Here is a 14,090-nt window from a genome sequence, read left to right on the forward strand (position 1 = left end):
TATAAAATGTGCTGTTATTTCATGTATCACTAAAAAATGAAAATTTGCTGCCAATTACATTGTGAATGCCATCAATTATAAAGCACATTATGAATAAAAATGTTAAAATGTGGGAGGAAAATATGCCTTAGAAGTGATAAAATATGGTAATTTGCTTTTGTTTGATGTCTCAAACCACAGGTATGGGTATTGGTAACTTGTATATAAATAGTTTCTACATAGGAGTTGATTTAAATATTAAGATTTTTAATCATAGTTCTGATAGTTTTCCTTAATTGTTTTTAAGATGAGCTAAGAGAATGGCATCATGGAGAATTAACTGGGAGAAAGAGTGTTAAATTGAGCATCAACTAATATTCTTGTCTCTTTTTTTTTTACTGGAAATAGTAAATCTGACATAAGTATGTTTTTACATTTTCTTCATGTTGTCTTTATAGGTGTGTGCTCACATCGTCCAGGCTATTCGCATGGAAGCCACCAGAGTTCGTGAAGAGTGGGAACATGCCATTTCAAGCAAAGAAAATGCCAATTCTCAGCCCAATGATGAAGATGCCTCCTCCGATGCTTACTGCTTTGAGCTGCTCTCTATGGTCTTAGCACTGAGTGGCTCTAACGTGGGCCGGCAGTATCTGGCTCAGCAGCTAACTCTGCTCCAGGATCTCTTTTCACTGCTCCACACAGCATCTCCTCGAGTCCAGAGACAGGTGACTGCTCACACCACTTACCTTCTGGCTTACTTTGTTCCTCAAAACATTGTTAAAAAATTACACTAGCAAAGAGATTCACCTTAGGGTCTTAGGATTTTTATTTTGTTTTGCTATTTGGTTTTTTGGATTATATTTTAACTCCATGCTTTTTATTTTTGACTCACTGTCATGAGAGTATGGAAGAGCAAAATATGTTTCATTTTACTAATGTGCTATTATGATAAAGAGTATTCTGTCTACTGATTGTCTTATTACCATGAGATGTGTGATTTTTCTTTAATCTTTTTTTAAATTTTTTTTTAATATTTATTTTTGAGGCAGTTGGGGGGGGGCGGGTAGGCAGAGAGAGAGAGAGAGAGAGAGGGAAGACACAGAATCTGAAACAGGCTCCAGGCTCTGAGCTGTCAGCACAGAGCCTGATGCAGGGCTCAAACTCACAAACCATGAGATCATGACCTGAGCAGAATTCAGACGCTTAACTGACTGACCCACCCAGGTGCCCATCTTTAATCTTGACCAAATAAAAGACCTGTCTTTTTCTTGCTTACCTGGAGGGGTAATTACCACTTGAGAAATTAAAAATAGTGTTTAAGTCTTATATTTCTGTCCTTCTCAAAGCTTTTGAAGTCATAGAAGGGCAGCAAGGCGCATTATACAAATGAAGACTTTAGAATACCAGTCTTTAAGAGGAATTCTTTCCTTTCATTTTTCTTATCAGGTAACCTCCCTACTAAGACGGGTGTTGCCTGAAGTGACTCCTAATCGTCTGGCCAGCATCATAGGAGTGAAATCCCTCCCTCCAGCAGATATCAGTGATATCATTCACTCAACAGAGAAAGGAGATTGGAATAAACTAGGTATCTTGGACATGTTTCTAGGATGTATTGCCAAAGCACTCACAGTTCAGCTAAAAGCCAAAGGAACTACCATCACAGGAACAGCTGGTACCACTGTGGGCAAAGGTGTTACAACAGTTACTCTTCCAATGATTTTCAATTCCAGGTTGGTCATTGCATCTGTTTTAGTACTAAAATAGAGCAGAGTGAGCTACTATTTGGAGAATTAAGACAAGATTTCGAATTCTACTTGTTTGCTTGTTCACCAAATAGAAACCATAAACAACTAATCCATGTATGAAAGAGAGTTATATATATAATACAAGTGTCCTTTCAAGTTAGTGGGGAAAGGAAGGTGTACTGAATATGATATTGGAATGCTTCTCGTATAAAAAAAAGATATTGAAGGCCCCTATCTCACACCATATACAAAAGTAAATTTGAGATCAGTTAAAACTTTATGTATTTTTTTTTAACACTCTACTAGGACAAATTATAGAAGAATATTTCTGTAATCTTCAATCCAGAAGGACCTTAAAACTCGGAACCAAAAAGTCACAGAGGAAAAGATTCACAAATTTGGCTACATAAGAATGAAAGTGAACTGATAGAGAGTAATATTAAAAATTTTTTTAAATATAAACTGACCTGAAAAAAATATTTAACACCTATATAGTAGAGAATGAATTATTAGTCATAATATTTTTTAAATGACTACAAATCAATGAGAAAAGACAAACAACTGATAAGAAAATATATAATGAACAGTTAGTCCTGAGATAAACAATAGGAAAATATCTTTGTTTTGGCAGCATTATGAAGAAATAGGCATTATGACATCTAATATAGATTGCTACAGCCTTTTCGGATGTCAATTTAATAACATATCACTGTATTTAAAATATGCTTATCCTTTGACCTGCCAATTCTACTTCTAGAACTGTTTCCCTCAAAAATGTTTATACCTATGGACAAAGATATGTGCAAGGAAGTTCATTGCAGAGGTGTGTGTAATGCAGAAAATTAGACATCTGGAACAGTACTAGTCAAAGAATCAGTCCATGAGATTAAGGAAATAACACTAGAATATAAATCAGTTGACTGCTTTCTTCATCCAGATAGTCTTGCAAAGAAAAAAAAATGTCAGCTGAAATAAACAGTAGTGTGATACCCACTGATACAGTTGACATATTCTGGTGCAAGCCCTCAATATCTCTGTGGATTGGTAACAAATAGTTTGTGATCTGTGGATATACTTTGAACAGCAATGTTCTAGAAGTTGCAAGATACAAAAATTATATATAAACAAATATTTGGAAGGGAACATGTATCAGAATAGCTACTCTCTCGGGGTTGAAGAGAAGATTATGAATAATGTTTTGATTAATTTCTTTTTAAAATACTTTGAATCATTTAAAAAATTAAGATACATGCTGAAATAGCAGTTTTCTTTGTATTTATTTGTAACTATCACTGAATGTTTTGCAAATGCTGACTTTTCTTTGTAGTTATGTTCGAAGAGGTGAAAGCCATTGGTGGATGAAGGGCTCAACTCCTACCCAGATCTCAGAGATCATCATTAAACTTATTAAGGATATGGCAGCAGTGAGTTCCCATCCTTCTGATCATTATGTCAATGAAGTGCAATAGAAATCTGATTAAAACAGGCAGCTTGTTCTACTACATTAATAGCAGAAGTACATTAGTGTTATTTTGCTTTACTTAAAGCCTCTGTTTAGTAGGTTAACACACCCATTTGTCTTTTTGTTCAGTGATATATTTTTTGTGTAAACTTCATTTCAAGCTTCCCAATTAATTTACTTGAGAAACTAAACTTTAAAACTTAAAAAATAAAATATACTTTTTGAGCTCTACAAATAAGCCAGAAACCAAAAACCTAAAAGAAAAACAGGGCTCCCTGATGCGATAGTTTCTCATTCTTTTTAGTTCTCTCTCTCCTGGTTTACAAAACTTTTACTCTTCTTTATTAATATACTCTAGTACTGTCTTTAGATATTGGCTTTTCAGGGAGATCTGGAAGTGTGGAGGAAAGGAAACTTTCTCCAGAGTACATGGCTTTAACTGTTTGCTCCATATTTCTAGTTTCCTCACATTCCGTTATATTTCCAGGCTGAGGGGGGCAAGGTGCTGTGGAGTGTGGGCTCCTGAGAGGCAGACCAGACAGAAGGCATTTTGGAGGAGGAGGTGGAGAAGGAAATGCCCTTTGTTTTGTTTTGTTTTTTAGAAAAAGAGAGAGCACCCAGCAGGGGAGAGGGGAAAGGGAGAGAGAGAGAGAGAGAGAATGAATGAATGAATGAATGAATGAATGAATGAATGAGGGAGAGAGACTCTCAAGCAGGCTCCACACCCAGCGCAGAGCCAGATGCAGGACTCGACCCCATGACCCTGGGATCGTGACCTGAGCCAAAATCAAGAATCCGACGCTCAGTCAACTGCGCCACCCAGGCGTCCATGGAACTGCTCTTTTAAGAAATTGATAGCATGTGCGGGGCGCACCTGGGTGGTTCAGTCGGTTGAGCGTCCAACTTTGGCTCAGGTCATGATCTCACGGTTCGTGAGTTCAAGCCCTGCATCGGGCTCTGTGCTGACAGCTTGGGTCCTGGAGCCTGCTTCAGATTCTGTGTCTCCGTCTCTCTCTGCTCCTCCCCTGCTCACACTCTGTCTCTCTCTCAAAAATAAATAAAGATCAAAAAAAAAAATTTAAAGAAATTAATAGCAAGTGGATGGGAGGCTAGAAAGGATATTCTGGGGAAATACGAAGTTCTGTCATTTTTCCCAACGGCAAGGACATTTCCTCAATCGGAGAAATGGAGAGCTTTCTCATTTTTTCAACTAGTCTTTCTCAGGCTGTTGACTGGATAAAAATATTTATGAAAATTATTTAGGAACACCTAAATTCTATAGTAAGTGTTTATATTCAGCAAAAATCAAGTTAACAAATAAAGTAGTTATAATTTAAACACATTTATGCTCTCGGGTTGTAGTAATATTCATCTGAAAGCACTTAGCTTAGCAATATGAATTTTGTGTTAAATAACAAGGCTTCATAATCAAAATTTCTCAACCGTAGAAATGTAAGAGGAAATACCTTTGAGCTCCATAGGAGGAGAGTATTGAGACCTAATTTCTTATTGGCTTTTCACTCATTAAAATAGTGATTAGAAGTTGAGTTTTTCATAGAGTTGTGATGGATTTTTATTTCGAAAGTATGGCCCTTGATCTAAAGTTGCATTAACAAATAAATCTTTCCTTTTTCTTGAGAGCTGTTATTTAAGAGAAAAGAATTTACTAGTATGAGTATACATTTCTGGTTGCTTATTAAACTATTCTCTCCTGCTCAATAGGGTCATCTGTCTGAAGCATGGTCCCGAGTGACAAAAAATGCCATCGCAGAAACCATCATTGCCTTGACCAAGATGGAGGAAGAATTTAGATCTCCAGTGAGATGTATTGCAACAACTAGGGTACGAGGTTTTTTCATTTTATTGTTGCATGTTCTTTTTCCATAATAGGTTTGATTAAACTTAAATCAATAAGTCAGCTTAATCCAATTTTTTTGACCAAATATTCTATTTATTAAAAAAGTGTAAAAGGCTTTTTTGAATTATGAACTAAGTATAGTGGTTATAAAACATTCACATTGACTGTTATGTGTTCTCTATCGCTTGTTTTTGTTATTATTTAGGAAGCTAAGGATAAACTGTTTAGAAAAGGCCAAGACCTTGTGTGGTCTTTCTGATGGTGTATTTACTATACATACTTATACATACATAAGTAAGCTTATACAGTAAATTTAGTGTCAACATTATTCTCAGATACGCTGAAAGTCCTTTGAAGACCAGGCCCTCCCTACTCATTTTGGTACTGCCCAATTATTCTAAAGTAGAGCCTACTTACTGGATTTATAGGCCTTACTTCTAAAAAAGTAAAAAGTGTATTCCCAGAGCAGGGTGGGGAAGAATCTCTTAGCTGGGGAATAGGATTGCATTCTTCAGATGAGACATCTGTAGTGATTTTTAACCTACCAAATTTCATGTCCCATATACTTCCAAAAGAGATTAGGGATTTCCTTGAAGCCAGGGCAGTGTGTCAGCATTAGGAAGAAGTAAACACTGGCAGAAATAGCTTGATAATCTTCACAAGTCTGCAAAAGAAGACAAATTGTATTTCTCTAGGGAAGAAAAAGCCACCTGACACTCTGCTGCTAGTGAGGGTGATGTGTGAAGCTTACTCTGACCACACCACTTCTCCACGCGTACACTTCTTCACCCTGCACTCCCCTCTCTCCTGGCTTACTTTGTTTTTCTTTATCTGGTTTTTTTTCCCTTTTTCTAACTTTTCCCTGCCTTACTCTTCATCTCTATTCACTCGTAAGCACTTTTTTAGTAATTAACTATTTTTTAGTAATGAAGAAATGTGTCATGTAAAACTGAATTTTAATCCTTTAAGCCCCAGAAAGTTTTAAACTGTTTTGGAGGGCTGTATTCTGAAGTTTGTTAGACACGTCCTTGTTTCTGACAGACTATACCAAGCATAGTGCTAGGCATTTAGAGGTGTACAGAGACTTCTGAGGAGCTGTTATTATCCAGAAGAATTTAAGAGGTACCCACCTACCTACTCATGGGACTGTGTAAAATTAGACAACGATTGTACCACCTTCCTTGGAAGGTAGTGCCTCAGGCAGGTGATGCTAGTTGGAAAAATTTGCAAGAGGCATTGGTACCATAAACATTCAATATGTAAATTTGTTTACTGATACAGTGTTTATATATCCCAATAAGGGATAATTTTATGTCAGGTAAAAAACAGAATGGTTCATCAGAGCAGCAGTGATTTATTCAGTAAATATTTGAGTGCCTACTGTGTGCATGACACATACGGCAATGAGCATGTGTGCCTGGTACAACATCAAGGAAAACTGGAGTACCACTGGGCATCCATGTATTTTCAAATTCAGCTAGCATTGAGCTGTTGTTATGGTCAGGCAGTCACTGTTTTACAAGTCTTTTCTAAAAATTCAGTGTTGTGACAGCCTTTCCTTTTAACAGCTCTGGCTTGCTCTAGCATCACTGTGCGTGCTGGATCAGGACCATGTAGATCGTCTCTCCTCGGGGAGATGGATGGGAAAGGATGGACAGCAGAAACAAATGGTAAGATCAGAATTGTTTTATAAAAACCCGTCTTCGTGTCTTCTTTTTCTTTATAAGTAAGCTTTAGCTTAGCTTAAAAAACAAACAAATCTGTGAGTCAAAATTGCACAATTAGTGGAAAGCTTTGTCACATTGCCCAGCTCATCCCACAAATCTGTTTCACTTAGGGTCCTTTCTTCATAGTCTATTAGGGGCTTTAATTACTATATAAAAGAGCTTTCCCCTTCTCTGAGCCATGTTTGCACCACATCAAAATGTGCTTTTAGCCACATTCTCATTATATATCTAGGCTTTACACTAAATGTTCCCAGTCTTATGATAAGAAGGAAATAAAGAGGCACCGTGACATACCATTTGTTCACAAATATACAGTACTTAAAGTAGGTTTGCTAGGTGTGCCTACATTCACTGGAAGGGAAGACGTTATATAGGCCCTTTCAACATTTTCTCATTAATGTTTAAGTTTCAAAATGAATAATTTATTCATTTAGCATACCAGAATGTTCAAACACAGGGGGGAGGAAATGTCTTAAGTCATTAGTCAAAGCATACATGTTTATTTTATTAATCATTGAAACTGCTCAGCACATTAATTATTAAATTAGGGGTTTGGAGGGATTTTTATATTTAAGTACACTTGCCATAATTCTGTTTAATGTTCAGATTCTAAATTCCTAATAGACTTCAAAACAATAACATTACTGTTGTGAATAAATCACATTCCATTTGTATGTGTGTCTGAAACTTTCTTGTTACTGTAATGTGACATGTGGGAATGCCTTATTTTAGCCTATGTGTGACAACCACGATGATGGAGAAACCGCAGCCATCATTCTGTGCAACGTGTGTGGAAATCTGTGCACCGACTGTGACAGGTTCCTTCATCTTCATCGGCGAACCAAAACTCATCAAAGACAGGTGAAGATGTCTGCCTTTACACGCAGAACAGCATCTGGAGCATAAGATACATCCAATAAAATTTTTTTTCAACATTTTTTGTTTATTTTTGGGACAGAGAGAGACAGAGCATGAACAGGGGAGGGGCAGAGAGAGAGGGAGACACAGAATCGGAAACAGGCTCCAGGCTCCGAGCCATCAGCCCAGAGCCTGATGCGGGGCTCGAACTCACGGACCGCGAGATCGTGACCTGGCTGAAGTCGGACGCTCAACCGACTGCGCCACCCAGGCGCCCCAAATAAATTTTGAAATAAATGCGGGAAGGAGGCTCGGTGTACTGGGAAAAGGGGACTATGGGATCAGAGACCCCAGTGGCGTTCCCAACTGCGTCACTTACCAGCTGTGTAAAATGACAGTCGTTTAGCCTCTCTGAGACTTCATTTCCACATTCAAAAAAAACAGGGTTGTTGTGAAGATTCAGGACAAGATTGGAAATATCTGAAACTTCTTAGAGTGCTTCATGAAGAAAAGCCATTATTGTTTTTGAGCAATTAAATGTTACACTTCCTCTTTCCTAGTGATAAATAAAACATTTTCCCCTTTTCTTTAATGAATCAATAGGTCTTCAAAGAGGAAGAAGAAGCTATAAAGGTTGACCTTCATGAAGGCTGTGGTAGAACCAAATTGTTCTGGTTGATGGCTCTAGCAGATTCAAAAACAATGAAGGCAATGGTGGAGTTCCGAGAACACACAGGTAAAAGGATTTAAGATCGAACCGTGACTACTGAACTGGATGATACTGATGTGAATTATTTAATGTAGATTATTTTGAGTATATTCTGGTAACTATGACATCACCGATCACTGTATTATTGTATTTACTAGACACTGTTATCTAGGAGAGAGAACACTAGACTACAAGTCAGGAAACCTGGTTTGTCACTCACTAGCTGTGTTACCATGAGCAAGTCATTTTATCTCCAAAACATGTGATTTTTCATTTTTGATTTTTTTTCTAAAGTAAATCTGGTTATATTCTGAGCTTAAAGTTACATTGAATCTTATGAATTCTTAATTTCCAGCACGTCTGTAGTCTGCCATTTGACACAGATTTGTGATGTTGGAGTTAAGTGCAAATCTGAACAGATTTAAATAAGAGTAATTTTTCATGCTATAAGAGCATGGTCTTTCTCATAGCTGATTTCTTTTTCTGCTATCATCTAATAGGGCCATATAATGCATTAGTAAGTGTTCTAATGTTCAACCATTCTTGTATGCATGAGTTAAACTATCCTTAAAAAAATTTTTTTCCTGTAAATATTGCTGAATTCTGTGTATTACTATTATATTTATTTTTGTATCTGTGTTTTCAAATGTGCTTGGTCTACATTTTTCAAATCTTCCTATTCTTTTTCCTGTTGTTCTGTTTTGTTTTCTGGATTCTGTTACATCTTTGATGATTTCAGACATTTAATTTCCTTTTCATATAGCTCTGTCAATTCCAGTTCCTTGGGTGGGAATTCTTCTGTGTTTTAAGTTTCATATTATCTGATGATAGGTTTTCTTTTATGCCTTGTAATTTTATTATAGTAGTTCTGAAAGAGTTATCTTTCTTTTGTGTATTCTTACTTAATTTGTATTATATTTTGTATGTGCAAAATATATTTATCTGTGTTTTTGGAGCTGGGGATTTGCCATATCTGCTCAACCTCCTATCTGTTTGGCTTCAGATAGATCTTTAGTTTCTTGTCCCTTTTTTGTGATTAGCTCCTTTATAATTAGGACTGCTTACAACCCTTCCGTAAAACTGCCAGGCTGATTTTCTAGTGATAGCAACTGATACATACCTGATTGTCCTCTTGTTGTTTTTTTATTTAGCTGGGTATTAAAATATGTAGAAAACATATCCTTAAGGAAGATTTTTCTTTTTCTGCTTGAACCTAGGCAAACCCACCACAAGTAGCTCAGAAGCATGCCGCTTCTGTGGTTCCAGGAGTGGAACAGAGTTATCTGCTGTTGGCAGTGTATGTTCTGATGCCGATTGCCAGGTGAGTATACAGTTAGACAGGCTGCCCCAGTAAGGAATAGCCTGTATTCCCTCAGGACATATTTACTGCATATAAATAAGAGTTAGAGTTAAGCATCACTTCAGTTTTCTAAGTTAGTATATTCCTCATGTCAAGAGTTCAATTCTTGGGGCACCTGGGTGGCTCAGTCAGTTGGGCATCCTACTTCAGCTCAGGTCATGATCTCATGGTTCATGAGTTTGAGCCCTGCATTAGGCTGTGTGCTGACAGCTCAGAGCCTGCAGCCTACTTCGGATTCTGGGTCTCCCTCTCTCTCTGCTCCTCCCCACTCATGCTCTGTCGCTCTCAAAAATAAAGATACATTAAAAAAAAAAAATTCTTTTTAAAGAGTTAAATTCTTTATCAGAGCTAGAGAATGGATCACATAAGTTTCTCAAGCCTGAACCAGACTGTGTGTGTTTATCAGTTACCACCATAATACATATTTAATGTTTGCTTTTGTGCTAGAAACAGGTAAAAAGTCTATGGACTGCATTTCTTTACCTCTTACACACTTTACTCACTTATTTCCCTATAAAAAACTTCCAGTATTTAAGAATTCTGTAGTCCTGAACATCCATACACATATTCCATGCTATCCAAATATTTTCAGTTCTTCAATTCAGTTAACAAGAATTCGAATAGGGTCCAGCTATGAAAGATACCTGTATATTTTTTATACCCATTGTAGTGAGGAGATAGGTAGTAATTGGGAGATTGTATATCAGGAATTTTTTTGCTTCAGGACTATGCATGAAAATAAATCCACTAAAATTATATTTCACTTTTTTATCAGCATTCTCTTTATGTGAAGTGAAAATTTAGAACAAACTGTGGGTTGATGCGGGGGAGGGGAGAGGGAAAAATGGGTGATGGGCATTGAGGGGGGGCACTTGTTGGGATGAATACTGGGTGTTTTATGTAAGTGATAAATCACAGGAATCTATCCCCAAAACCAAGAGCATACTGTATACACTGCATGTTAGCCAACTTGACAATAAATTCTATTTTTTTTAAAAATTACACGTTAAAAACCTTGCTAATAATCTTTAAGTTATATTCAAATGAAGAATAAAAAAAAAACTTTATTGTTACATAGCCTCAATGTGTATTTCCTGTGGGAAATATCTTGGAAAATTAATATAATGGATATAATTACCAGGAGATATGCCCTTTTTGATATTTTGAATGCCATCATAATTTATTTTTAATAGGAATATGCTAAGATAGCCTGTAGTAAGACGCATCCTTGTGGCCATCCATGTGGAGGTGTTAAAAATGAAGAGCACTGTCTGCCCTGTCTCCACGGCTGTGATAAAAGTGCCACGACGCTGAAGCAAGATGCCGATGACATGTGCATGATCTGTTTCACTGAGGCGCTCTCAGCAGCACCAGCCATTCAGGTTGTCTCAGCTCTTAAAGTGTTACAAGTGTCTAGAATTTAAAACGGGAATTATAAATATATTTGTTATTAAACCTATTTTATATCATTGGAAGAAAATGTCCCACTAAGCTATTTTATATCACTTAAACCTATTTTATATCATTGGAAGAAAATGTCCCACTAACATCTTCCCTTTCTTGAAGAGCAAATTCTGTCCCTTTATGTTTTTTCCATTTTGTGTGCTCACAATTTGTGATTTGTGTGAATCTGTATAATCAATAGAATGTATAAAATATTCTTAAGGGAGGAAAAAATAATAAGGTTATCTAGTAGCCACTCTCTTCTTAATTTCGAAACCCAGAATGGTAGCGTTATGCAATTGATAAACATACCTATATATGTAATGCATTTGCATACATCTATAATGTTAGTAATATTATTGAAGTTATAATTTGCTAAATAAGTTTTTAAAACTTTTACCACTTGTTTATATTTTCAGTTTTTACGACTGCAAAATAATGAATATTCTAAAAAATAAATCTTAAACCTTTAAATCAGGAGTTCCTTCTTTCTACCAGAAACAAAAGTGAATAATTTTAAATTGCTCCCTAACGTGGCTTACTCTTTTAAGGTGTCATTAATACACGAATGGTAACAAATTGGGAGAAGCTGAAGATATAGTTTATAATATTTCATGAATAACAGAGAAGATCTGAAATTTCATTATTCTAAACTTGATTTTTCCCTTACCTGCTTTAACTAGCACCTTGCATTGAACATGGAATAATCTGCCATTTATTCAAGTGTTTATTGTTATCACATTTGCTTATATCCCTTTCTTTTTTTAATTTAAGCTGGACTGTAGTCACGTATTCCACTTACAGTGCTGCCGACGAGTTTTGGAAAACAGATGGCTTGGTCCAAGGATAACATTTGGCTTTATATCTTGTCCCATTTGCAAGGTATGGAGAGAATCAGAAACTGTCTACTTTCTATCTATTTTTATCTTTACCTTCATCTTTCAGAATAAACATGTCAGCATATCTTGGTGTCCTTCTCGATTTACTTTTTTACCCCCGTTCCCCACCAGTTTCTGCTCTTTTCATCCAGGTGTGCCAGAGAATATTATAAGATCCCTCTGTCTATTATAATGCATTTCAAAACAGTAAGTGTCCATTAAAAGCTGTTTAAATGGAATTAAACAAATCGCATCAGAAAATTCATTTAGACATCATCATGCATGCTGTTTGTCACCACTTGCACATCAAATCCTGAGACACGACAGCAGGTGACGAACAAAATGAATGAGTCTATGGTGCTTGTAGCTTCTTACACCTGCCAATAAAGATGAAGTCTGGGTTTTCAGAGCCAATAAGACGAATTCTTTTAGAGCGTAGGTAAAACAAGGAGAAGATTATTAACATTTTGACAAATCTCTTTAAAGATAGTAAACAAAGTAGCAACTTGATTTGGCCAGCCAGTCATGATGAACAAAAAACCTGTTTCAGAATGTGACTGACAGTGCCTTCTCTAGTAATTCTTCATTCCTTCCTCTGTTAAGTTCTCCCTATTTCCTTCAGATGTGCAGACTGGTATAAAGGGTATAAAATGGAAAGACTTGCTGCAATCATTGTTTAGTTAGACTGAGGAACAATCAAAAATATTGTAATAAATAATTTTCTCTCTCTTCTTATATGGTGCCACAGAAAAGGTCACATTTAGGAAATGATATACGAAGGTGATATACAAAATACTACCTCTTCATCTACCCTACCCCAAAGAACCAGGACACTCACACAGAGGGAGCGGGTCTTATTTGTGGCAGCAAGGCAACCTTTTATTCCCAGAAGAGCTAAGGCAACAGAAGATATATTTCAGACTCAGGAAATATGAAGATAATGAAACAGAATTTTCATGCTTTATGTCTCATTTGCCCCCATTGTCCCTGATCTTGGAAAAATGTGGGTTTGTGAGGGTTTTACAGGATTATTTTTAAACGGTATTTTATTTAGAAAATGTCCACTCTCTGGTTATCTCCTAACACAGTGCTTAATTCTTAGATGCACACTTAAGTATTTGTTGAATTCATAAATAAATGATTCTGTTAAAGAATGTTCATTTTTTAAATTTCAGAACAAAATAAATCATATAGTATTAAAAGACCTGCTTGATCCAATAAAAGATCTCTATGAAGATGTCAGAAGAAAAGCCTTAATGAGATTGGAATACGAAGGTCTGCATAAGAGTGAAGCTATCACAACGCCTGGTGTGAGATTTTATAATGACCCCGCTGGCTATGCCATGAATAGATACGCATATTATGTCTGCTACAAATGCAGAAAGGTATGCTGTAAATTATCATGGGAATTTATAAGAACTAGAGATTACCTATGTGATTAAGAATTGAATTGTATAATGATACTGAATTCTTATATCTTAAGGCCGAAGTTAAAAATGAGAAAGCTTGATACTATGTTTTAAGTTGAATTTTTTTACTCAATTTGTTTTGGGATTTTTTTTAACCTGTACAAACTATTTCCAAAGCATGTAGTATTTCTGTACACAAGCCACTTCACATCAGTAATCTCCTGTTTGCCAAATCCAGTTAGTTCTTAAATAAATCTCTCCTACTTGCTCTTACCACCATTTCCTCATAAAATTCCTTGGCTTCCAAGATGCTACTCTTGGAAAGTACTACTCTTTATTTCTGGTTATTTGTCTTTAACTCCTTTACAAGGCTCGTTTTCATTTACCTGCCCTGTATAGATTTAGTTTCTCAGCACTGTATTCTTGCCTAATTACAACCTTCTTACCTTTGCAGAGCTCTTGTTCGCCAAACATCTGTATCATTCTGACCTTGAAAATTTTTTGAGACTTAGATACAAATATTTAACTGCTTACCAGACATTTTAATTTTTTCACAGATACTTCAAAGTCCACATGAGAAGTATTACATTCATCAACTTTGACTGTCTCAGTGTCTGGTCTTTATTTACAAAGTCTTATCAATTCTGTCTCTAAATATCTCT

The 14,090-nt window shown here is 36.2% G+C and overlaps 1 protein-coding gene across 15 annotated transcripts in view; it reads left to right on the top strand.

The window, feature by feature from the left end:
* Positions 1-14,090, top strand: part of MYCBP2 (MYC binding protein 2) — a 290,879-nt gene that overhangs the window by 268,561 nt on the left and 8,228 nt on the right. For all 15 annotated transcript variants that reach the window (XM_040487281.1, XM_040487282.1, XM_040487286.1 and 12 more), the window contains 11 exons: positions 438-704; positions 1,426-1,709; positions 3,052-3,148; positions 4,909-5,028; positions 6,613-6,714; positions 7,504-7,632; positions 8,233-8,365; positions 9,556-9,659; positions 10,892-11,080; positions 11,916-12,023; positions 13,195-13,404. In XM_040487281.1, the coding sequence (XP_040343215.1) occupies positions 438-704; positions 1,426-1,709; positions 3,052-3,148; positions 4,909-5,028; positions 6,613-6,714; positions 7,504-7,632; positions 8,233-8,365; positions 9,556-9,659; positions 10,892-11,080; positions 11,916-12,023; positions 13,195-13,404 (1,743 nt within the window). The remainder of the gene's footprint in view (positions 1-437; positions 705-1,425; positions 1,710-3,051; positions 3,149-4,908; positions 5,029-6,612; positions 6,715-7,503; positions 7,633-8,232; positions 8,366-9,555; positions 9,660-10,891; positions 11,081-11,915; positions 12,024-13,194; positions 13,405-14,090) is intronic.

This window comes from Herpailurus yagouaroundi, unplaced genomic scaffold (genome assembly GCF_014898765.1).
Source record: "Herpailurus yagouaroundi ecotype Mexico unplaced genomic scaffold, PumYag 164, whole genome shotgun sequence".
In the NCBI taxonomy this organism is placed as follows: domain Eukaryota; kingdom Metazoa; phylum Chordata; class Mammalia; order Carnivora; family Felidae; genus Herpailurus; species Herpailurus yagouaroundi.